This window comes from Canis lupus, chromosome 26 (assembly GCF_003254725.2).
Source record: "Canis lupus dingo isolate Sandy chromosome 26, ASM325472v2, whole genome shotgun sequence".
NCBI lineage: Eukaryota > Metazoa > Chordata > Mammalia > Carnivora > Canidae > Canis > Canis lupus.
This window is the reverse complement of record NC_064268.1, coordinates 18,601,206-18,626,644: the sequence shown is the minus strand read 5'-3', so window position 1 is coordinate 18,626,644 and position 25,439 is coordinate 18,601,206. Positions and strand designations below refer to the sequence as shown.

Below are 25,439 nucleotides of genomic sequence, written 5' to 3'. Positions count from 1 at the left end.
TGGGCTGATTTCTCCCACACATGAAAGCATTTCCTGATTTCTTCTCTCAGTGTCTTTATGAAAAAAATCCGTCTCCCTACTGAACTGGCAAGGTAGCTTTTAAAGCAATAAATATTTGATAAGAAATGAAAGATTAAAAAAAAAAAAGCTTAGAAGCGAACGGGCCAAAATGCAGCAAAGTGAAGTTTAAAACTGAGGACCCATCACAACTGAAATGACTTAAATCAGAGGAACAAGAGGAGTTGACTTACAAATTTCTATTTACACGTTCAGTAACGCAAGTGCACCCATCTCAAAGTACAGCCGTGTCTGAATGCACATCTGAGTACCATTCGGCAAGACGTTTTTAAGAGAACTTCAGTTTAATAAACAAAGCTAAGTGGGGGGAATTTAAGTTTGCACTTGACATGATATTTAAACAAAACCAAAGGGCTGAAACTCAGTATTTAGACAAAGAACACAGTTCACTCATCACTAGGCAAAGAAAATGGTCCACAGCAGGTGGCACACAGAACTCCCATAGAAAACAAAGGTCACAAATATTTTGCTTTTAGGAAACATAAAACAATGGGTTGATGTGTCTTTTACAAATACATAATATAAAAACGCACAGCGCCCCCTCCCTTGAACAGAAAGCCATCACATTTTTTTTTATGTGACTTCCCTATTCCCACCACCCCTTTACTAAAATAGGCCATTCTGGTGAATTACTAACATCTGCCATTTTGTCTTTTAAAATTAAAAGAGTGATGGGCCCACGTGCTGTGCAGGCTGTAAGAGAAGTGTCTTATAAAAAGAGGGCCAGAGATGGCCGAAAACACCTGGACAAGTGGGTCTCAAAACGGGTTTGAGTTTCACTTCTGTTTCTCACCCTATAAGACACAAAAATATCTTAAGAAACTACACGCTGGGCCCAACCCACGGAGTGATCAATTTTCCTCCTACCGCCCTCAATATGAGGGAGCACTTCAAGCCTCTTTCCTTGGACACCCTCATCCTTTTTCTGTCTGACCCAGAGGAAAATATGCAGGAGGGGTGCTGTCCTAGGCCCTTCCATACCCAGAGTACAGCTGGGTGCCGGGTGCTCTTCCTGGACAGCATGAAGTAAGGCATTTCCCTTCTCCAGAGTCCCATTTCACTTTCTCAGAAGCAACTTGGCGAAGTCAGCATTGGACATCTTGGGTGCCTCGGTGGCTGCTGAAGTGGTGACCGCCGGCTGTGGGGCAGGGCCATTCTCAGCCTGAGCAGCTGTCATGCTTGGGCGCTGCAGGGCACGAGGCAGCAGGCAGAGCTGGGTTCTCCCCTTCCCCCGCCTAGAAGAGCAAACACTGGATGTACCCTTACAAAGCAACAATCCATGGCCCCTGATTTCTTTGTGCAAATAAGCCAGGATGGTCTTCAATTACCCAAAGTTACAAAGTGAAAACCATACTTTCTGGATTCATTTCTATTTAGTTACTACAGAAGTTTCTTGGAATGTGCAGAGTACCAAGTTAATAGGTAAAGAGTAAAAACCAGAAAGGAGAGATGATCCCTGTTCTCCGTGACTTTGACTAATATGCAAAAACCAGTTTAAACAAACTGCCTAAACAATTTTGGCAAAGACCAACCCCGTGTAATAGTTAGATGCAGAGTGGATAAAAACGCTATCTTCTTTCAGACCTCACCAAATAACCTCACAACTTTGTGGTCTCCTTCCTACCAGATGAAAGCTACCTCTTATCGGATTACAGCCAGAGCAGTAAGAATCTACATGATGGATTCTACTGACAAAGGAGACTTTAAAAATAATCACTGCCTAGAAACCAAATGATCTCAAGTAAATTCCAAGTGTAAACTGGCAAATATCAGGAAGGGTTCCACTTCCGGGCTTTTGCTCTGCATGGCCCTGCTCCAGACACCCTGCTCTGGTAAACCACCGTGAGCATCCCCAGGAACAGCAGGCCCTGGCTTTCTGCCCCAACTTGCTGTACTAGCAGGAAACGAATCCCCTGCAGTGCTGGCCAGGGCAGTTTGTGCATGCAAACACTTACGCTCCATAAATCTGTCGTGGCACCATGCCGCCACCTGGAGCTTTCTTTGTCTCTGGCTTCTCTGGAACCTTCCTCTGAGGAGGATTGCTGATGGCCACTTTGATGACATTCTCTTTGATAGTCATGCCGTCCATCTTTAGTACAGCCTGTGACGCCTGAGATTCATTTTCATACTCCACATAGGCCAGGCCCTGAAAGATGCAAGTTCCAGAGCCAGATCAGGACACAACTTTCTGCCTCAGCAGAGAAGCCAGTACAGACAGCTGCCCCGTCATCAGGTTCCCTTCCCCACCGCAACCATCCTTTGTCTACAGATTTATGCATTAGTCACACTCTTCCTCCCTGTTTCTGCAACAGACTGTAAATATCAGATAACCTTTGTGAGGTCAGTGTACCTTGTGCTTGCTGCAGAAAAAAAAAAAAAAAAGATAGGGAGGGAGGGAGAGACAGACCAGTAAATCCAGCAAAAGCAAATGAATGAGGCGGCTGGATACAGGGTGAGCCTTCATGTGGGTCCCTTCTTACTTCATGCTCTTCAACTCTCCATCAACCCAGAGGGCTGGGGAAAGACAGGGAATCCAAACTCGTGCCTAGCCAACTACTCAGAACGTGGCACAAAAAGATTTCACAGGATGCTAAGGGGGCTAATAGGAAAATCTGGTGGGGTCTCTGGGGAAGAGACTGAAGGAGGCACCTGGAAACCTAGTGAAGAGGTGAGTCGGGGCAGGAGGGCACACACTACCAAAAAGGCCCCTCACAGCCAGGGGTCTGCACTGTGGCCCCTACTAATTCATGGTAAGTTTTCTTTTCCCTCAATGCCTTATTTCTTTAGTATGATTAGCTAGAAACAGGTTACTCTGACTCCAAATGCAAGTAGTGCCAAGTGTCCCTATTATTCTGTTCACTTATTTCTCAGCTAACAAGGAACCCACTCAGAAACTAAGAATGTGAACAGATGGAGAACTAGGTTTGCCAGAGCCTCGGGAGGCTGACACCGTCTGCACAGACACTGACCTTCGGTTTGCCTGCCCGGTTGGTAACCAGCCTGATGTCCTTCACGGTACCATGAGCTTTACAGATCTCTTCTAGTTCCTCTTTAGTGCAGGAAAAAGGCAGGCCCGAGACAAACAGCTTGTGTTTCTCCAGGGCAGTGCTGTATCTGAACACCTACAGGAAGGGAGGGAAAGAGAGTCAGGCACCCATGGCCCAACCCAACGTACAATACTGTAGCTAGTACCAGACTCAGCCACAGGCCTCACCCTAGCCAGAGACCACAGCCGACTCTGGGTGCTATGAACTATTAATGGGGTCACCCTGGCCAAGTCACTTAACCTCTCAAAGCCCCTGCTTCTGCCTCCGGAATGTGGCAGGCATGAAAGCCACTACTCTCAGAGTTTGGGTGAGGATCTGACAAGGTGACACAGTAAATCCTTCGCACAGCCATTGCCACTCCTCAACATTCAGTGGCAAGCAGCCGCTGTTAGAATTTCCAATTTTCTCATTATCTGTCAACTAGCGCAAGCTCGGTATCACTAAGCTGTGAGTCAGGCCTCACCTACCCAGCTCAGAACTAGACCCTGCATCTAGTTCTTCACAGACCACAAATATTCCACGCAGATTCTAACTGGTAGTTCCTTGCTGCAAGACAAAATGTTCAATCTGTCCACAGTAACCTGATGTGAAAGGCATTTTCTACAAAGACCCACCTTGAAGTCGGGATGTTTGCTCTTGTCCACACAGGGGGAGACAAACATTGGCCTCCCCTCTACAGTCTTCCGGTCCAACTCCAGTGCCTGCAAGGCTGACTTCTCCTCTTTAAACTCCACATAGCAGTAGCCTCGGAAATCTCCCCGGTTGCTGAAGATGGGGCGGATCTCCGTCACCTCCCCACAGGCCTCAAAGAGCGGCCTGAGCTTCACTTCAGGCTCGTCCATGCTATAGGGCAGGTTGCTGACAAAGACGGTGATGCTGTCCTTGCTACTGTCGTGGGGCACCTTGGGCATGTCCCTCTTCAGGGCGGCTGCCCTCTCCTTCTGCTTGGAGGGAGGGTCGACGTCTACAGGTGCACTTTTCCCAAAGAGTCCCATTTCTGCCTCTAGATCCTGTGCCTCACCAGCTGGAGGAGTGCTGTTCTCTACCTTTCTGCGTTTGGAAGGCTGCTCTACAGGGTGAAAGAAGAAAAGGAGCAATGATTAATGAACTTCTCTTAAGCGAGCTGCTCGATACAAGTCCTCCTCCCACTCTGGATGGTGCATCTGTGGCAGCTGCACAGGACATATAGCTGTCCTTCTCTGGAGCCAGGCCCATGCCACACCCTCCATCAAGTCTTATCTAACACATGCAACAAGTCCCACTAGCTGTTTGTCCCACACTCTGGGCCCCAGTTACATTCAAGTGAGTGGACTAAATCAAGTGAAGTGACAACATAAGTCCCCATTATCCACTCTTAATTACACTTGACCCTTGAACAGGTTTAAATTGCACAAGTGCACTTACATGCGGACTTTTTGGGATAAATACAATACATAAATGTATTTTCTCTTCCTTATGATCTTTGTATAATAATGTTTTCTTTACTCTAGCTTTATTGTAAGCAGACAATATATAATACATATAACATATAAAATCTGTTAGTAAACCATTTACATTATCCTGGTAAGGCTCACAGTCAACAGTAGGCTCTTAGTAGTTAAGTTTTTGGGGAATCCAAAGTTAAACATGGATTTTTGACTGTGTGGGGGGTTGGCACCCCTAACCTCCAAGGTTCAAGGGTCAAGTGCACAAAAGCTCAGGAGGGCCTCAAAGTTCTGATGACAAATTCTAGTACCCCTCTTCTAGAAAGCCTGGGGCGGCAAAGGAGGGATACGGCCCAGGGACTTGCATTTCTTTTTTAAAGATTTTGAGAGACCTAGTGCGCATGTGCCCATGTGTATGAGTGGAGGGAGAGGCAGAGTAAGAGAGAAAGAATCTCAAGTAGACTAGGCATTAAGCACACAGGGCTTGATCCCGCAACCCTGAGATCATGACCCAATTGAGCTGAAACCAAGAACTGGACGCTTAATCGACTGAACTCCCATGCGCCCCCGGGGACTTATATTTAAACAAGCACCTCAGGTGATTCTGACACATGCAGTCCACAGGCCACACTCTGCAAAGCACTATAATTCCTAAAGTGTTCACTGTTATGCTGTGTCCTTCAACACAGTTTAACATTTTATTCCAACCCATCTGCCCTATTGCCTCTGGAGGGGCAGTACTGAAAGCCAGTTGGCACTGGCCCCACTTCCAGGCCTATCAATTCCCCACTGCCTTCCTGAAATCTAACTACTACTCACTGCATTCAAGAGGGGCCCTGAGTGAGCAAACTGGCCCACTGTTCCAGCCTCACCTACCCCAGTACAGTCCTAGCATGCATCAGGGCTCAAACTGCTGCTTTTTTGATTATTAAAAAAGGTTATTTGCTGCTCAGATAAAATGCTAGGCTGTTCTGTGCTTCATGCCTTGCTGAGGCATGCGCTCTGTCTAGTTTACCCCTCTTCCTTTGCACTGGACAGTCACCCATTCTCGCCTCCAGACGCTATAGTGCATGAAGTCTTTCCTGCGGGGAGCTGACCCAGCAGAGCCTCATTTGGCCTTCACCATTAATCCAGACCGTCCTGTCCCACAGTCCCAATTACACACCACTGCAGTCACATGTCACATCTGCCTTCCCCCGCTAAGCCTGGGGTCCTCAAGGCCAGTGAGCTACCCAGCTACCCATCCGTGGTCATTTCTGACAGTCTCAAAAAGGTGCACAAGAAAGGTGAACAGAACTACTACTTCCCTCTAATTGACCCCTTTGTACCAGGAACACGTATGGAGTCCTTGGAAGTCTACAAGCAATTCTTTACCTTAGTGGACTCTGCCAAAATAAACCTGCCCCACATCTGCCTGCCCCTGAAATGGCAGGGGCCAGAGAAGCACTGCTTGGAAAACTCCACCAAGGCAAAACTGGCAGGCGAGCAAGGCAGGTGTCTGCATAAGCTGTGGTGCAGGATGCTTGAGTCCAAGGGGAAGAAGGGCAGGGACAGGTGGGCTGTGGGAGCCCAAACAGGGAAGGAAGATGACGCCCATGTGGACAGCGGGCAGGGACGGGAAGGGTGATGGGGCACCATGCCGACAACTTATTCTCAACTGGTTCAAGACAAAAAGTTCTATGTATGGTGCCTGTAACTTCTCTGGAAGTTAGAGATGTTCCCAAACAACAATTCCAGAAAGCTCTACCTTCTTCATCATCACCCCACTCCTTCTCATCATCCTCTTCTGCTTTGCGCTTGTCTGCACCTCTGGTCTTTTTCTTCTTTTTCAATGCTTTCTTCTCAGCCCGGGCCCTCTTCCGCTGTTCGGCCTTTTCTTCTTCTTGCTGGGCAAGGGCTGCTTCCTTCTCTGCAGCCTGGGAAGATGGGAACATGGACACATCACTAGGATGGAATAACTGTGGGAACTCTAGAGGCCCATAATGAGCAGAGAGGAAAGGGGACGCTGGGAAGAAAAATTTGCCACCCCAAGGAAAAGAAAGGTCATAAGGAGATGGCTTGGGAAGGGGTTCGGTGCTCACAATTTTCCCTACCAGGCTTCTTAGGGTTCCGTATCTCACATCTACAGGATGTTCTGCAACATCCCCAGTAATTACTCACCAACAGAAAGAAAACAAAATGTAAAATTGGAGCTCTAATGAATTTGGATGTGTTCACGTTTCAATCACAGGACTAAGTGAGGCTCCATTCTTAGCTTTTCCATCTGTATCCCAGGAAACTTTAGGTCCCAAACTCCCCTACTACATAAAGTTTTTATCATCAGGGCTAAAGTTCTAAGCCAATTCAAGAAAATTATACAAGACAGGCTTAAATACAGGTTCAAATATTTTACTAGTTAATATTCTGAGTAAAAGATACTTCTTCAGAAGACCTCAAAGGTTTTAACAAGAAATATTCACACCAAACACAGTCAAAATAGCCAGGAAAACTTCTAAAGGCTTTAAATAACATCCTTACCTTAATTCTCTGCTCATTAACACGAGCTAATCGAGTTTCGGTTTTCTGAACAGCTATATCCCAGTCTTCTAGGGTACCTAGATAGAAACAAACTGTCACTATTTAGAATTTTAAAGGATAGGATAATATAAAATGTTCTTAATTTCCCCACATCTCCACAAGAGAGTCAGTTCCCTATTTTCAGATTTCCTTATAGTAGGCCTGAACTTTTCAGAATTTGACCAGTTGTTCTTCCAAGTGTGTTTAAAACATCCCTTCTCTTGGGGCACCTGGGTGGTTCAGTCGGTTGAGCAACAACTCTTAATTTCGGCTCAGGTCATGACCTCAGGGTCCTGGGATCGAGCTCTGCCCCTCCCCCCTGCTAGAGAGTACACTGAATGCACAAACTCTTGAAAGTAAAAAATTAAGTCTTTAAAAAAATAAAACAAAAAACATAAAACCCTTCTCTCTTAGAAAAGACTTGAAAACCAGAATATGATCTATTACAGGTTCTCATTAGCAAACTAAAACGAAGACATTCTTAATGTAAAAGGTGTATGACATTTACATGAATACTGAAGGATTTTAAGAGCTGCTCAAACGATAAATTTTGGGGTGTTTTTTTATCTGTTGTTGCTTGGGTGTTTTACTCCCAGTTCTGAGGGGTTCACACCCAAAATCCAAATCAATGCCCATGGAAAAATTCACTATTTTCCTATTGACAACTTTTTTTCCCTATTGAGAACTTAATGCCAAGGCTCTAAAATTTAATGAGGGATGTGCATACGCCCAAAGCCCGTAGTTATTAGCCCTTTGACCCTAAGTGTGCCTCTGGTGTGCATGACACTGTGCTACAGCACAGATTCTCAACTAGAGTGCTCTGGATCCCCAGGGAACGAGTCTGGAGATGTTTCTGTCATGACTGAGGACAAGGGAGGAGTACTCCTAGTACCTAACAAGTAGACAGAACCACACCCACCACAAAAAATGAAGAGAACCCTATGCCAGAGCCATGTCTCAGCCTTCCTTTATTCCAAAACTCTGCAGAGACAGGCAAGGGGAATGTGGGCTCACCAGGCAGTCTAATCACAGAGCACCACCTGAGCAGCTATACTCATACACAGTCTGTCCTGAGACCAAACGGTGGATGAGACAGACTCCAAACCAGAATCAGAGAGCTGAGGGTCCCCACCTTCTGTCCTCTCCATGGTGAGCAACACTTCACAGACATGCTCTGGGTAATCACTGGTGCACTGGACGGCCCGGTGCAGGGCCTTCCTACAGTGCTGGGTGTCACCGTGTGCCCTAGGACAGAAAACAAAGCATTGCTGCCACAAGGACACAAAGCAGAAGGCACACAAAAGGAGGGGCCATCCTCTCACAGGTAGCGTCACAAGATCAAAAGCTCTGCAATGGCTCTAGCTTCCAGGAATATCCACAGCTATTTGTATTACTGCTACTTATAATGTTTTCTCCTTTTTCCTCTACTCAAAACTAAGGTTTTCGCCTAAGGTTTTCTCCTAAATCACTCTTTCTTTTAGCCAAGGAGATGCTACTGGAAAATGCACCTAGGACAATAGTCTGCTACCAGGTGTCCTGCCTTGATAGCACTGGCATATGCGACACAGGTGGGAGATCTAAGAATGCTATGTAACTTGATAAAGTCCTTACAGAAATTCTAGGATGCCACCCTACCCAAGGAGAGAAGCGCTAATCCAGAGAATGGTCAGATTTAAACCCCCGAGTTACACATTCTGATACTCACATGGGAAGATACACCATTAATCACAGTAATTATAATAATCTCTTATTAACAATTATGAAACACTATGCTCCCATTCCTATTTTTAAAAACTTAAAAATATATATAAATATTATAAATACATATAACAATAGTTAAAAAAAAAAAAAACTTAAGAGCAGTAGTTCTCAAAGTATGATCCATGTAGTTCTGAGGGTCTCAAAGACCCTTTCAGGGGACGTGCAAAAGCTATGACTAACCCTAATCCTTAGCACAAATCTAGGCTGCATACATTATTTTATATACTGTGTGTGACAAAAGAAGATATACACATAAAGCACTTTTTCTGCATACCAACATAAAATGGTTGTCACAAAGAAAAGTGTTATCTTTTTGTTTGAGGTGCAAGTTGAACAGTTTTTTTCACAGAACACCTTTTTTACTTGAGGAAACAGTTGAGTGACAAAAACTGTGGTTAGATAGACCTGAATACCTGGCAGACATTTGTGAAAATTAATGAAGTGAGTCCATCACTTCAAGGAAAACCACTGGCTGTTTATTTGTTGCCATGATCAAACTGCAGCCTTTAAGTGAAAATCAGAATTTTGGAAAATCTGTATCCGCCACTTTTTAAAAAAAATATTTTATTTATTTATTCATAAGAGACACAGAGAGGCAAAGATATAGGCAGAGGGAGAAGCAGGCTCCCCCCAGGGATGTGGGACTCAATCCCCCAACTGGGAACATGCCCTGAGCCGAAGGCAGACACCCAACTCCTGAGCCACCCAGGTGTCCCTGTATCTGCCACTTTGAGTTTGACAGCTTCCTACTTAAAAGACTTTTCTACTGGGGAATCTGGGTGGTTCAGTTGAGTGCCCAACTCTTGGTTTCAGCTCCTGTGATCAAGCCCTGTGTCAGGCTCTGTGCTCTTGGGATTCTCTCTCTCTCTCCCCTTCTCTCTTTGCCCCTCCCCACTTGCATGTGCACTCGCTCTCTCTCAAATAAATAAATCTTTTTTAAAAAAAGACTTCTACTAAGATCACTGAGGATATGAACAAACAGGATTTTTTAAATGCTGTATAATGAAATGTGTCAATACTGGAAGAGCTGCATGACTTTGTGAATGAGTATTTTCCAAATGAACAATGCATGTCACAGAAGCACATATGGATAAAAGGTTTATTCAAAATACAAAACAGGGGCAGCCCCAGTGGCTCAGTGGTTTAGCGCCACCTTCAGCCCAGGACATGATCCTGGAGACCCGGGATCGAGTCCCATGTCGGGCTCCCTGCATGGAGCCTGCTTCTCCCTCTGCCTGTGTCTCTGCCTCTGTCTGTCTCTCATGAATAAGTAAATGAAATTTTTAAAAAAATACTTTTTTTCAGGCCAGTGAATATTAATATAACAAAGTCTGAAAAACTCGGTATGGTTTCAGATTCCACACTGAAACTATTTAAAAAACTACCACTTGCTGAATTTTGCCCTAGTGTGAAAAAATATCCACAATTATCTGAAAAGGTTAAAATACCCTTTTCTTTAATATCCTATCTGCAGGAAGCCAAATTTTCTTCATATTCTTCAATGAGAATTCACAACACAGTGAATGCATAAATAGACATCAGAATCCAACTGTCTTCCAAGCCAGACTAAAGATACTTGCCAAACTACAAAACTGTGCCACTTTTCTCACTAAATTATTTTGGAATTTGAAAAACACACAAAATATATTCTTTATGTTAAATGTAATGAATTTACTATTGTGACAATTTTTAATTTCTCAGTTTTCTAATATGGTAATATTACATACATACAACTCACATACACAAAAGCTCTCTACAGTTCTCAAACTTTTAAGAGTATAACAGGTCTTGAGAACAAAAAGCTTGAGAACTGCTGACCTAGAACAATATTCAAGAAGCTTTAATAGTGTCATCTCTGGGGGTGAGATGCTAAGGAACTTTCACTCTCTACCACATAGTTTGGCAAATGCTCTATTTTAATTTGAGCATGTTTTTTTTTTTTTTAAATGGGGGGTAAAACAAAATATTCCCCAAAAAAGTATACAGAAATACATTTACTGACATGCAATGTTCAAGATACAATAAGTAGAAAAGATGGTCTTATTCTTTACATCTTCCCCATGTTAACAACAGTTGGTCATGTCTCATTTATTTAAAATAACTTTTAAAATTTGTAACATGTACTCTGTCATTGCATTTTCTTTTAAAAAAAATTAAGCATAGAAAAATCTCAAAAACCATTAGCTAACAGGGTTTACATCTCTGGATTTATAGATGCAGATAATTTGGGGTTTTTCTCTGTTTTTTAATATCTTCTACTTTTACATACAAAACCAATATAAAAAAATAGTTCTCCAAAAATTCAAATAAAATATTCAGGTCCAAAAATCAAAACAAACCAAAATAACAAACTAAAAGAAATGTTTGGCTGTACAACAAGCCTGGACACAAAATATTAGGTTTAGTTTCCTAACCTCGCCCAGTACACATATAGCCACTAATGAAGGACAGGCGGATAAAGGCCCAAGGCCTGTGGGGAGGAGCAAGCCCAGGCTGGCAGGAGGCAGCCAGGACCCACAACAGCTGACCCCTGATAAGCACCACCAACCCCGCCCCCAAGTTGGTTACCTCTCCAGGTTGTAATACTCGAGCCACATGTTGGCATACTTGGCGTTTCCTTTGGTCATGATGCTGTCCCAGAGTTCCCGAGCTTTCTGCATATTATTGCACAGTCGAGCCTAAAATGCATAAATAGGCTCCACTAGGAAAGACTCAAAACTTGCAACGTTGGCACCTATTACAAAACATACTTTGAACAGAAGTGCCTTAAAACCCCCCACTGATGATCAGTGTTCTGTAACTCCCTGGATATTCCCCAGCCGCGCTGCACAGCAACAGGCCCAGCTCAACCACTTCCGGCTTTTAGAGGTGACAAGTCTCAAGCTGTTGGCCTATACTATATGAGAGCTAAGAGCAGGAGCCCACAGGTTTTTATTTTTATCAAGCTTACTACAAAAGTTTAATCCAAGAGGCAATGCAGAGAAAGACTGATCTAGGAGTAGGTAGGTCCTAGCTCTGCCATTTAAGTGACTTGGACAAGTGAACCTCTCTGAACCTGATAGATATTTGTTTTTTTGACCTGACTCCCCCTCAGAAAATAAAACATGATTAGAATTTCACAGTTCTGTGAGCTGATCAAGAGCAGGTTCCATACCTTAGTCACTTGGGGTCCTTGCTCCAACAATAATATCTATTCCCTAATTATTTGTCAAATTTCTGACTCCCACACAACATTCGAGACTTAGGAGCACAGAGCAGGTCTACCTCATTTCCCCAGCACACAGTATAATGCCTGCCAGATAGTACACATCCAGTATACTCTCACAAACCACGCACCAGGGTGGGGCGGTCCACAAGTGAACACCTGGATTTCCGATGTCTGCTGCATAAGTTCTTACCCAAGTACTGGTGTTTCTCTTAAGAAACAGCTGAATGCTCATCAAGCTAGATATAGAACACAAACTCTTAGAGACCCTAGACCATCACCTAGGATTCTGACTCAATGTTAGCCACATTATTACACAAATGTCCTTCAAAGGTGGATGTCACAGACAGATGTGTCAAACACACTTACCTCGATCCTAGCCCAGTTCTGCATGATCATGCAGCTTGGATCTCCACTCTCATTGAAACCTGGAAGAACAGAATTAGTCACAATTAGAAATGAATTTAGAGACAAACAGCCTCTGAGAAGGCATATCCACCAAGAGGAAAGACAAGTGGATCAAGGAGTGAGTGAAGCCACACTTACGCTCCTCTACCTCCTGTTTGAGATACTCCAAGGCGCGAGTGAATGCAGACCTCAGCTCTTCCAGCTCTTTACTGGAGTCTGTTAGAAGTTGCAAGAGAGGATTGGCTTCAGGAAACCGCATACCATGTCTTTTTTGTTTGTTTGTTTAATCCTACAGTGAAACTCCTGGGAGCCTGCTATGCACCTGGCATCATGCTGGGGACACAGAAATAGAATTGCCAGTCCCTGCCCTCATCACATAGTTGGGGAGAAAGACACTAGAACAGAAAGCACAGTATGGAAAATGCTGGCAGGAGCCAGGATAAAATATAAGGACCCTAACTCTTCCTTTACAATTCACAGCAAGACTGGTTAAGGATTTATGTAGCTAAAAGTTCTGGGGGAAAACAGTTGTCAATGGCTGGTCTACATCATTTGCCTAATCATAATGTATTTGGGCAACTAGGACTCTCACCAAAACATGTTAGGAAAAAACTAAGAACTGAATTTGACATGTGAATATAAATACCTTGTTTGAAATCAACCCTTCTCCTCAGATAATCAAGGTACGCCTGCCAAATCTCCACATAATCAGTGGCCTGAATGAAGCCAGCACTCAAAGCTTTCTCGAAGGTCACTAGAATTGAAGAAAAAGCCAGGATTTGTTACCAATTCAAAAGGAAGTTATCAAGAGTTATCAAGATTGTTACAAAAGCCTCCACTGACTATCAAATACTATATGACTTAATAATAATGACAAGATGCAATAAAGTGAAATGGGCTAGAGAGAAAGGTTCAACAGAAAAGCTCCTACAGGATTTGCATGAACTGTGTTCTAGAAAGGGCACGTTCCACAAGATGCCCTGCACTAAAAGAATTCCAGGTCAAGTAAGTTTGGAGAAAAGACTCCCACTTCCTGGAAAATCACAATAAGTGTTAGCATGATAAAAGCTTATAACCAGTTTATTTCCCACTTAGGGCCTTTTTTGTCACTAATACCCAATATCCCAAACCAGCCAGGGAAGGCTGATTTAATGACTATCACAGCACTATGTGTCTGGCCTGGAACAGAAAGCCTAAGACTCTTCCCACAAAAACATTCGCACCAGAAATCACTCGATGGTCAACTCCATGTCTTTCCATGGCCAAGAGGTAACGAGTCCACAGGGCAACTGTCCAGGGGCAGTTTCTAACAGCACGATTATGTACAGATAAAACCAAATCCTTCACTTTCAGCTGCCGATCCTACGATAAAGAAGTCCACAGTTAGGAGATCAAATGCTATCGTTACAGGTTTCACCATCCATGAGACATTTCCAGCACAATCAGCTAACAAAAGAAATCTCCTTAGAAATGCCTCTCATAGGACTGGTTTCCTCAAGAAAGAAATTGTAAGAAGGAATGGGGCAAGAAAAGATGCAATGAGGGGAATGTATAGATGAAAACACCTTAAGAGACATCAACCAATCCGAATGGATGGACCTAGTTTGGATCCTGATTCAAATCTTTTATATCGGGGATCCCTGAGTGGCTCCGTGGTTTAGCGCCTGCCTTTGGCCCAGGGTGTGATCCTGGAGACCCGGGATCGAGTCCCGCATCGGGCTCCTTGCAGGGAGCCTGCTTCTCCCTCTGCCTGTGTCTCTGCCTCTCTTTCTCTTTCTCTCTCTCTCTCTCTGTATCTATCATAAACAAATAAATAAATCTTAAAAAAAAAAAAACATAAAAAAAATATTTTATATCCACATATTGAAATATTTACAAAGAAATGTGATTTCTGGCTCTGCTTCAAAAATCACACGAAAGGGGGAAGAAGGTTAATGATATAAACGAAACAGACTAGTGCCATGAGTTAACTGTTGGAGCTAGGAGACGGGTCCAGGAGCTTTTCACCCTATAATCTGTGTTCTAATGCTTATGTTTTTTATATACTGAAAAGTTACAAGAAAAAAGTTAATCTGTCAGAAAGTCCTCAGTAACAAGACTGTGCAAGTTTTTTTCACAGTTAGCGATCAATTTGAAATGACTTGAAACACTGGAAAAACTGTGAGCTGGCAGAGGTGAGAGGAGGATGAGAGGAAAGGGGGAAGCAGAGGGGGTGGCACACAACTAACTCTGGGCACTCCTGCTACTTTTCTTTGAACAGATTCTCAATCAGCAAGGAGGTAAGTTAGAACAGTCAAGTCGTCTTACTAGGTACTGACTGTAGCGGATCCACAGGTCTGGGACGAGGCAGTTCTCAACCAGGGCACGCTCGAAGATCAACTGCACACGAGCAGGGTCACCAATTTTCATCTCAAAATCGATGTATGCTTGATATTCAGCCAGCCTGGGCGCCTCTGCTTGCAACTGAGGCAAAGTATAATGAGGTTGAAATGAGCTACTTGACACTGTCGGGAAACACAACATATCTTCATACTCAATTCTGGCAAAACTGGCTACATCAGTAAGAATCCCCAATCCCAACTGTCAGAACCTCTGGCATGCTGGGGTCTACAACATGATGGGCAGAGTAAGAGTTCACAGTGCCTCTTCACAGCAACGGTTACAAAGGCTCCAGAGACCCTTTTCTACACCTACCCCTAGGCCACAGAGGGTTTCTGATGGGAGCATCCAACAGAAACTGAATGAAAGAAAAAAACCTTTGCCAGTGACCATGGCTAGCCACCCCTCCAAAACAGAAGTCACTTTCTTGGCCCACTGAATGAAGTGAACACAACCACACTGGAGTGATTTTCAGCCTTCATTCCAAGGCTTCTCGTTCCAAATATCAGTTCCTGCCAATGTGCAGGTACATGCAGAACATGAAAGAGACTAGGCTGAATGTGTACTGATCCAAAGACCCACAATCAAAATGCTTTTCAAGCAAAATCCTTACTCAGCTTTTCTCTTCAGCCACATTCTACTAACGGTCGTAACAAAATGAACTAGCCGAGGATTTCATTAATGAGGCTTTGAGAAATCCAACCACATACCAATCATCTACATGTGGAAAAGGGAGGGAGCACAGGCAGGCCAGCAGGAGAGCACACGTGCTCTGAACATGGAAAGATGATGTTTTAGTCTCAGTTTCTCCTTATAATGACAAACCGGTTACCCAGACTGCCATTGAAAACAACCAAAACTGCTAGATTCAATATGAAGAACATCTTTGAAAATCATCAGCAAACTAGCAAAGACACAAGAAATACTAAGGACAAAATCTAGGTGCAGATTAAGCTTTTGCTGTGGAATGATGTACTAAGGATCTGATCTTCACACTGAGGTGTCGTTATCCCCATCCTACATTTGAAGCAACTGATACACACAGAGGCTAAGCATGAGCTCAAAGTCAAAGAGCTAGAAACTAACTGGCAGAGCTAACATTCAAACTTGACGCAGCCCGGCTCTCAAAGTCTCTGTTCCTACTACACCACAAGATACCTAAAAACAGAGCCAAGAAGCCCAACCAACCACAAAAAAAGATATATAAAAAGATATCCAACCCTGGACCTATTGCAATGATATTACAGGACATCAAACAAAACCATTAAGAAAAAAAAAAAAAAAACCATTAAGATTTTAAAATGGGCCAGAGAGAAAACAAGGATTGCCATCAAGGAAGTTGACTTCTCAGCAGCAACAACAGAAGCCACAAAGAAAGACAGGAGACATAACTCTCAGTCTAGAATTCTACATCCTGAGAAATGAACTTTTAAAGAGCAAATTGAAGACCTTTTCAAATTAAAACCGAAAAAATCTGTTACCAGCAAATATCCAGTGCAGGAGACTCTACTGGGTGTACCTGAAGCAAAATAAAAATGATTCCAGACAACTACGCCAGGATGCAAGGAAAGAAGAGCAAAAGGTAGTGGGAAATGCGCATTGTGAATGTAAGCAGGCTGTATGATGCCAGATTAACTTAATGATGATGCCTTTCAGGTCAAGCAGAAAGGTAAGAAATACAAGAAAACACGAGAATAAGTCTGAGGCATGAAGTTGAAAGTATTTTCTAAGACCAAGACAGGGAGAAAAACACCACTTAAAATGTTGTAGTCAAAAACCAAATATTATGGTCAACACAGAAAATCCAAAAAAATCTATAAATCTTTATAAGAATTCAGAAAGTTCAATAGACAAAAAATTAGTATAAAAAACAAATTACAATTTATATACCAAGGACAACAAGAAAAACAAATCTTTTAAAAAGTCAGCATTTTCAATAGGAATCAAAAATAACTTAAAAGGGAGACAGAACATGAAAGACTCCTAAGTCTGGGGAAACAAACTAGGGGTGGTGGAAGGGGAGGTAGACGGGGGGTGGGGTGACTGGGTGACGGGCACTGAGGTGGGCACTTGACGGGATGAGCACTGGGTGTTATTCTATATGTTGGCAAATTGAACACTAATAAAAAATAAGTTTATAATAAAAAATAATAATAAAATTAAATATAGACTTAAAAAAATAGCTGACTACTGAGGGAAAAAAAAAAAACTTAGAAATAGATCTTTAAAAAATGTATTCAAGGAACCAGAAGAAATTACGAATTTATAAAACTTTACAGAAAGATAGGGCCTAAATAGCAACGGCCTATACCATGTTCATAGGTTGGAAGACTCAACATTTAAAAGATGTATATTCAGGGACACCTGGGTGCCTCAGTGGTTGAGCGCCTCCCTTCAGCCCAGGGCATGATCCTGGAGTCCCAGGATCGAGTCCCATATCAGGCTCCCTGCATGGAGCCTGCTTCTCCTTCTGCCTGTGCCTCTGCCTCTCTGTGTGTCTCTCATGAATAAATAAATAAAATCCTTAATAAATAAATAAATAAAAGATGTATATTCTTCCCCAAATCAATCAATGCAATTCCAATAAAAAATTCAACAGGTTTTTAAATAAAATCTGAAAAGCTGATTCTAAATTTAATAGAAATATTAAAAGCTAAACAAAGACAAGACATTCTTGAAGAGGAACAACGTGGATGGGATTCATGTTACCTAAGAGCAAAACTTATGAAACTATCATTATTAGGACAGTGTAATATAAGCCACTGGGGCAGAACAGAAAGCCCAGAAATAGATCCACACCCAAATGGACAGCTAATCTATGACAGATGTGGGCCAGCACATCAATGAGGAAAGGATGGAATTATCAGAATCAGTGCTGGAACAACTGGTTTTCATATGGAAAAATGAAACTGGACCCCACCTCAGGCCATACACAAAAATCAATTCCATATGAAGATCTAAACGTGAAATATACGCCTATAAACTTTCAGAAGAAAACAGAGCTAAGAATATTCACGAGTTTGGAACATGGAGAGATTTCTTAAGCATAACAAAAGCACAAACCCTAAGAGGAAGAATGACAAATCCAGTTAGAGGAAGATTGAGAACTGGTCATCAAAAGATGCCATTAAAGAGACTGAAATGACAAACCACACACTTGGAGGAAACTTTTGCAATACATACTACCAAAAAGTAAGCATTACAGATCCAGGATTCCTACAAATTAATTAGAAAAAAATACAAATGAAAGAAAAATGAGTCAAAGACTTCAAAAGGCATCTCCCAGAAACAGAAATCTCAATGGCCAACAGATGTGCAAAAATGCTCCACTTCGTTAGTGGTCAGAGAAATGCAGATTAAAACAGCAACTTCAGATCCATGAGAGTGGCTATAATTTACATCAATATCCAAGGCTGGTGAGAACAAGCAGAACCCTCAGGTCAGTGAGAACTGCAGGGCAGGAGTGTCAACCGATAACTTGGAGAAACAGTTCAGCACAAGCTTCTGATCTGGCAATTCCATTCCTAAGAACACAGTCTGGAGAAACCCTTTTTGTACGTACACCAAGAGACACTTGCAAGAACAGCCAGAAACCTGTGTCTCTGCCTCTCTGTGTGTCTCCAAGCAACAAACCAGAAAGTGACCCAGCTAGGAACCTGGGTAAGTACACTGTGGCACATGCCTACCACCTCACTGCTGTCAAAGCAGACTATGCTTATCAAATGAGTACAACCCAAAAACAAGTTCAGTGAAATACACAGCACGATTCCGTTATACCAAAGCTCAAAGACAGGCAAAATTAAACAATAATATTAATCAAGGATACGTTTATAGATTGTAAAACTATAAAGAAAAGCAAGGGAATGAGTATCACAAAAGTCAGGAAAGTGATTACCTCTCGGGAGAGGGAAGAGGAGGCAATCGGAGAGGGGCACATAGGAGACTTCTAAGGTACTGGCAATGTTCTATTTCTTAACCTGGGTGGTGGGTACATGGACGTTCACTTTATTATTAGTATGTAAACTGTACGTACACATTTATACACTCTACAGATTTGACAACAAAACAAATTTTAAAGATACGGTTTTACTTGCAACTATTGATTAGGGAAAAATTTGCAGGGAGAAGTTTACCATAAAGGAGGCCAACACTTACCAGTGCTTCTTCATATGGTTTGTATCTCTCCAACTGCTGTAGTGCTTTGTTGTAGTTCTGAATTACCGACTCTGGGATTGGGTCTTCTGACCATTCTTCATACTCTGCAAATGTGGCCTCCATATCTATTGAAAGATGGATTCAGCCCCGTAGGTCTTGCCATTGGGTTTTATCAACCCAGAGATGTAACCACGAGACTCAAATGTTGCAGCCCCTCCCAAATCAGTGGCCACAGCAACTCTTATGATCAAATCTTCTACTGGGCCCAGACTTGACCTTATATTCTGTCTCAAAGCAATTCCCCAGGAAGCCCTACCAACTAATTAATCAGCTAATTAAATAATAGCAACACTTACCTAGTGCTTCCTATGTTCTAACACTGTCTATCCACTAACTCATTCTATTTTTCCAACTCTATGGAGTAGGTTCTATTGTGATCCCCATGTTGCACTTGAAGAAACACCAAGTAGAAGGTTACATCAATTGTCTGCAGTTCACAGTAGAGCAAGGCCTTCAACCAGGCAGTCTGGCTTAAGTTCATGCTCTACTCACTGTACTATGGCGTGGCACACTGGTATATGAGATGAAACCTACAGGCTGCTCAGTTCTAGCCTTTTCTGAATGTCACCCAAGGATTCAACTGGAAAGTCACTTTATAATTTGTTAAATCAAATCCAAATAAACGGGGATCCCTGGGTGGCTCAGTGGTTTAGCGCCTGCTTTCAGCCCAGGACATGATCCTGGAATCCCAGGATCAAGTCCTGCATCAGGCTCCCTGCATGTAACCTGCTTCTCCCTCTGCCTGTGTCTCTGCCTCTCTCTCTCTCTCTCTCTCTCTCTCTCTCTGTATCTCTCATGAATAAATAAATATAATCTTAAAAAAAATCCAAATAAACCACAAAGTAAAAAGAGAAATTACATCTGGGTTCAAGTAGTTGTCCAGAGGTGCCAAGGGTGTTACAATGTGTAAGTATGCCTAGGGAACAAACAAGATGACAGCACCAAATTCTTCCCATAACCAGAAAAATCCCCCAGGCACTGCTCATGCCTAAGCTCCAGAGCTTCAAAGGCTTGGCTTACCAAAATACATTCACCCAAACAGGAAAATCCTTCCCAAACCCCCAAGAAATTCAGATGTAAACACTTCCAATCAACAGAGCTCCTGAACCAAATCACCCCCACAGAAGAATGATACAAGCCCATTGAAATTCTCCATTCTGATACAAAGAGGTTACTGCTAAGAAGAAAATGCTCACAATGGAACTCTTACTCAATAAAGTTTCCCCAGAAAATACAGGGGGTCAGTTGTCAGTTTCCCTCTTCCTTATAGTGACTCTACCTCTCCAACAGTGTCTTAATGGAGGAAATGAGTCAGGAAGTCTGGCTCCTAGTTCTGTTGGCTGACCCTCAATCCTCTTCAGCATTAACAATTCAAGGTTATGTTTTTACCAAGGACCTCGTACACGGTGACACTGTCCAGTGAGAGTTAGAACACCAGCAACATCTGCCTCACAAGATGCTGGGAAAACCTAGTAGTAATAGGACATACCCCAAAGCATTTTAAAAACCATGGAGGAAAAAAAAATAATAAAATAAAATAAAAACCATGGAGGGCCAGATGTTGACAGGTCAGTTTCTCTTACCATAGAGTGGGATCGCCAGCTGTCGCCGGAAGAGATTGTGGACTTTCTCCAGCTGTGAATCAAAGGTTTGTTCCCGGTCAAAAGGGGAAAGGAAGCCAGCTATGGGCTAAAGAAGCAAATTTATAGTAAATGACAAACTTTGTGGTCCTCCCTACTTCAAAAAATATTTCAACAAATTTTTTAGTTCAAACTAAAAAAAAAAGTGACACCTGCTATATGAGGTATTGTGTCAAATGCTGCAAGTGGCATAAAAACGGTTGTCTCTGCTACCCCATTTATGATGGGGTGAAAAGTAAAAATACAAAAAATGTATATATTGACTACATATGCACATTACGTATATGAGTACAATGAAGCAGAATGTAAACATCACAAGGCAAGTATCACAAGTAGCAAAGTACTGGGACTTGCTTTCAGCTGGTTTTTAAGGCTGAGTTTTGTTATGAAGGGAGGAAATCAGGAAAGACTCCTGGAGGAGCTGGCATTTGGGATACATCTGCAGGCTCTCCTGAAGTAGTTCAAGAAGGAAATGGACTCCCAGTCAAAGGATCAGTGTAAGTACAGTAGAGAGCAAAGGTACGACTGTCGAGGAGGGTGTGGGAGGAAGGCAGGGTCATGTCTGATGCTAGAGGGCCACATATGTCAGCCAAAGGAGTTAGCCCTGATGCCTCAGGCAGGATAAGCCGAAGGTATCACTGCAGACTTTTCAATAGGAATGTAATCAACAAGGGACTGGGCTACTTTAATAATGGTCTAACTACTAGGGGGCTCCACAAGGTACCAAGGGTAACTGCATGCATGCACACCAACACAGGGGAAGGGGACACGGAGAACTGTAAAATCCTTAAATCAGAGTTTAAAAAACCCAATTATGATGGGATCAAATCTCTTGCAGTTACTATTATATATGATTGATAAGTATACAGATATATATTTTTGGAGTGACATGGTTTTTCTTGTATATTCACCTGGAACCAGTAACTGAAACAGTATTTTTAAATATCAGAAAAAATATAGAGTCCTCTGCTTTTCAGTCAAAGAAATCATCCTTGCTGTTCCATAAAGACTACCAATTTTACCTTTCTGCCCACCCACACCAAGGGATTTGCAAAGACCATTTGGTTATCTGTGTTCTTCCAAAGCTATGTACAAAGATAGCCCCCACTATTCAAAAGCAAACAGTGGTTAGAGACAGGGGCACTCACCCGAGCAGCTTCCACAATCGCACTTTCAAACTCCCGGTAAGCCTCCCAGATGGCAAGTCCTTTGGTCATATGTAAGCCAACTGATGAGAGTGCCCTTTCAAACACAGAGCGGACTTTCTCAAGGCCACCCTTCTGACCAATTCCACCGACTGAGTATTGGCCATATTCTAGCCAAATGTTAGGACCTAAGGAGGAGAAGTGCTCTATTAATTCAGGATATGAAATAAATATCCAAATATCAAAACTTTTGTTCTGATGCATCAGAAATGAAAATGTCCATCAAAAGAGTACTCATTCAGGCAGAAAGGCAAGAGCATATCAACAAGCATCCCAATTTATGTATATTACTAATACTGCAGCTAGAAAAGAAAGTAGATCTTAAACACTGTTCCTACTAGGTTACAATAATTGAGATTTTACTGCATAAACAGAACATGTCAGCAGGTAGTATGTAATACACTCATGATTATAAAGCCTATTTGTTAAAATGGAAGGAATTCAATGAAAATTCAATGAAAAAACTTGATGAAAACAGTTACAAATCTGAGACAATTTTCAGAAAAATTTCAAAGCCTAGAATTCTTTAACTTTTGAAATTTTTTAACTCTCTGGTCAAAGTCAAAGAACAAATTAAAACCACCAATCCTGGGATCCCTGGGTGGCGCAGCGGTTTAGCGCCTGCCTTTGGCCCAGGGCGCGATCCTGGAGACCCGGGATCGAATCCCACGTCGGGCCTGCTTCTCCCTCTGCCTATGTCTCTGCCTCTCTCTCTCTGTGTGACTATCATAAATTTAAAAAAAAAAAAAAATTAAAAAAAAAAATTTAAAACCACCAATCCTGTAACCAGAAGTCTTTATGTTAGGTCTCTTATTTGTAATGTTTAAACAGCAACAACAGAAAAGACCCAATTGCCTTGTTTTTTGTCACTTTCTTCTTAAACTTAATATACTCATCCCTGCGGCTTTAAGAGCAGACTAATGAATTAAACTCTTTAGGAATGCAGTGGTTCCCACTGTACACTTTTTGCCTATTAAGTCACTTTTCAGAGATCTGAAAATAATCTCATAGGCCTATCCACTAACCTTGTAAAATAAAAATACATAAAGGATAAAGAAGCCAATTTGAGAATCACTGTATGTTTCCCCAAGGCTGGCTTTTTCATTGAAACAGGTTTATTTCAGAGAACTTAGACAGCGTTTGTTAGCTATTTCGTTTTAGCTCACCAGTACAGAGTTGCCATATGGGTTGCAAACAAAAAAGAAAGTGAGGGGCGACTGCTGGTTCAATTAGTAGAGCATGCAACTTGATCTCAGGGTTGTGAGTTCGAGCCCCATGTTGGGTGTGAAGATTACTTAAAAATCTTAAAAAGGAAAAGAACTAGATAGATAACTCTTGGAGCTGAAGCCCTTGGAGATGATAAGTAACATTTACATATCATCTATGAAACAGCTCCTCCTGGGAAAGAAGGCAATTTTCAATGGGTTACCTCACAGCTCCTCCCAATATCTAAATAATCTAGAAAGGGGTAAATATTATGAACGGTATTTTAAATTCAGAAAACCCAAGGATGCAGAGTCCATGACGACTATAAGGCAAATAAAGAACACAACACTAGACCACAGGCTCCAAAGCAGGCATGAAGCTTCTGCATGAGGCTGCCTCCAGAGTCTAAGGAACCCAGTTTTCAAGACTGTTGAAGAGCCAAAAGACCACAGGCATATAATTATTAATGGTACAATGAATACCTCCTGCGCAGTTTGAAATCACTGATGAAATCACTGAGTACCTGCTCAGGAAAAACAGTCTATATTGAGCATCTTCAATGTGCTAAACATAATTAAAACCTAAGAAACAGGGGATCCCTGGGTGGCTCAGTGGTTTAGCGCTGCCTTCAGCCCAGGGCGTGCTCCTGGAGTCCCAGGATCGAGTCCCACGTCAGGCTCCCGGCATGGAGCCTGCTTCTCCCTCTGTCTGTGTCTCTGCACCCCCCACTCTCTCTATGTCTATCATGAATAAATAAATAAAATATTTAAAAAAAAAAAAAAAAAACCTAAGAAACAGGCCAAAGTGGCTTCCGAACATTCAAAGAACAAGTGACACAATTTCCATGATCCACGGCTCCTGAAATTAACACAAGAACCCCAAGGGCCCCAAATCAAAACTGCTTCAAGATGGGGCATCTGGGTGGCTCAGCAGTTGAGCGTCTGCCTTTGGACCAGGGTGTGATCCTGGGGTCCCGGGAGAGAGTCCCGCATCGGGCTCCTTGCGTGGAGCCTGCTTCTCCCTCTGCCTATGTTCTCTGTCTCTCTCTTTCGTGAATAAATAAAATCTTTAAAAAGCAAAAAAACAAAAAAAGAGAAAGATCTAATCTAAATGGTACAGTCATCAGACTTCCTGACCACCGGCAGCCCTGAATCCGTTGGGGGAAAGGCAGGCATCCTGACATCAACACTGAAAGTGAGGTCCGAAGGCAGGGTGACCGCAAACCATCAAGGACCAAAAGGACCGAAAAGCATTACAGTCTGTGGAAGAACAAAAGATCCTTGGAGAAAAAGAACTGGTGCTGTTAATGACTGAGACCTTCACAAAGAGGTGACTGGATCATCCCAACACATGGGAACATCACCTTCAGAACGGTCAAGAGGTTCTAAGCAGCCACACGGGCAGATCAGAGGAGAGACGCAGTATAGCTTCTAACAGCACATATGGTGTAATTTCACATTCACAAAACACCTGTAATTTTCAGTATCTGGATTATATAAACTCAAAAATTGATCAATTCTTTTGGGTAGTAAATTTGAAAAATTCTCTTCCTCAGGGCAGTCTATCTTCCAAGTTCCAGGGATTCTCACAAGGTGAAATTCCCCCAGTGGGGAGTGGGGAGAACCAGATATGGAAGAAGGATGTTTAATTTAAAAGGAGAAAACATTGGCGGGGGGGGGCGCCTGGGTGGCTCAGTTGGTTGGGCATCTGACTCTTGATTTCAGCTCAGGTCATGATCTCAGGATTGGGCTCCGTGCTCAGCATGGAGTTTACTTGTCCCTCTCCCTCTGCTCTTCCCCTCCCAACTCCCCCAGCTTGCATGCACACCCTCTCAAATAAATAAAACCTTTAAAAAATAAATAAATAAAAGGAGTGCTTTTTAAAAAATATTTTTAAAAAACATTTTGCCCACAGCATTCTCTGATGTGTCCTAAATGTACATACAGAGAATAAAGAACCGGGGACGCCTGGGTGGCTCAGCAGCTGAGCATCTGCCTTTGGCCCAGGGTGTGATCCCAGGATGCAGGATCGAGTCCCACATCAGGATCCTTGCAGGTAGCTTGCTTCTCCCTCAATGTCTCTGCCTCTCTCTCCTCTGTCACTCACAAATAAATAAAATCTTAAAAAAAAAAAAAAAAAGAGAGAGAGAGAGAATAGAGAATCATGCTACCAACAGGGGAGGGTAAAGAAACTTAAAGGGAGAGGGGTCTACCCTCCACCTGTGCTAGCAAAACATCAACTCAAGCAGACAACACAGACATCTGTGGGGATAGAGGGTTATATATCTCAACTACAGTGGTGGTTACTAGAATCTC

At 42.6% G+C, this 25,439-nt stretch overlaps 1 protein-coding gene across 2 annotated transcripts in view; it reads right to left on the bottom strand.

Annotated features, from left to right (window-relative positions):
• Nucleotides 1-242: 242 nt before the first annotated feature.
• SART3 (spliceosome associated factor 3, U4/U6 recycling protein) overlaps nucleotides 243-25,439 on the bottom strand; it is a 37,947-nt gene continuing 12,750 nt past the window's right edge. Inside the window, exons 4-19 of one of the 2 annotated variants that reach the window (XM_025474312.3) lie at nucleotides 21,862-22,046; nucleotides 20,657-20,762; nucleotides 19,014-19,138; nucleotides 14,787-14,942; nucleotides 13,703-13,841; nucleotides 13,126-13,233; nucleotides 12,618-12,695; nucleotides 12,441-12,499; nucleotides 11,435-11,544; nucleotides 8,238-8,350; nucleotides 7,067-7,143; nucleotides 6,297-6,465; nucleotides 3,740-4,194; nucleotides 3,048-3,200; nucleotides 2,034-2,224; nucleotides 243-1,313 (exon numbers count right to left, since the gene is read on the bottom strand). In XM_025474312.3, the coding sequence (XP_025330097.1) occupies nucleotides 1,136-1,313; nucleotides 2,034-2,224; nucleotides 3,048-3,200; nucleotides 3,740-4,194; nucleotides 6,297-6,465; nucleotides 7,067-7,143; nucleotides 8,238-8,350; nucleotides 11,435-11,544; nucleotides 12,441-12,499; nucleotides 12,618-12,695; nucleotides 13,126-13,233; nucleotides 13,703-13,841; nucleotides 14,787-14,942; nucleotides 19,014-19,138; nucleotides 20,657-20,762; nucleotides 21,862-22,046 (2,402 nt within the window). In that variant the 3' untranslated portion in view covers nucleotides 243-1,135. The remainder of the gene's footprint in view (nucleotides 1,314-2,033; nucleotides 2,225-3,047; nucleotides 3,201-3,739; nucleotides 4,195-6,296; nucleotides 6,466-7,066; nucleotides 7,144-8,237; nucleotides 8,351-11,434; nucleotides 11,545-12,440; nucleotides 12,500-12,617; nucleotides 12,696-13,125; nucleotides 13,234-13,702; nucleotides 13,842-14,786; nucleotides 14,943-19,013; nucleotides 19,139-20,656; nucleotides 20,763-21,861; nucleotides 22,047-25,439) is intronic. The other variant, XM_025474313.3, reaches the window with a different exon arrangement.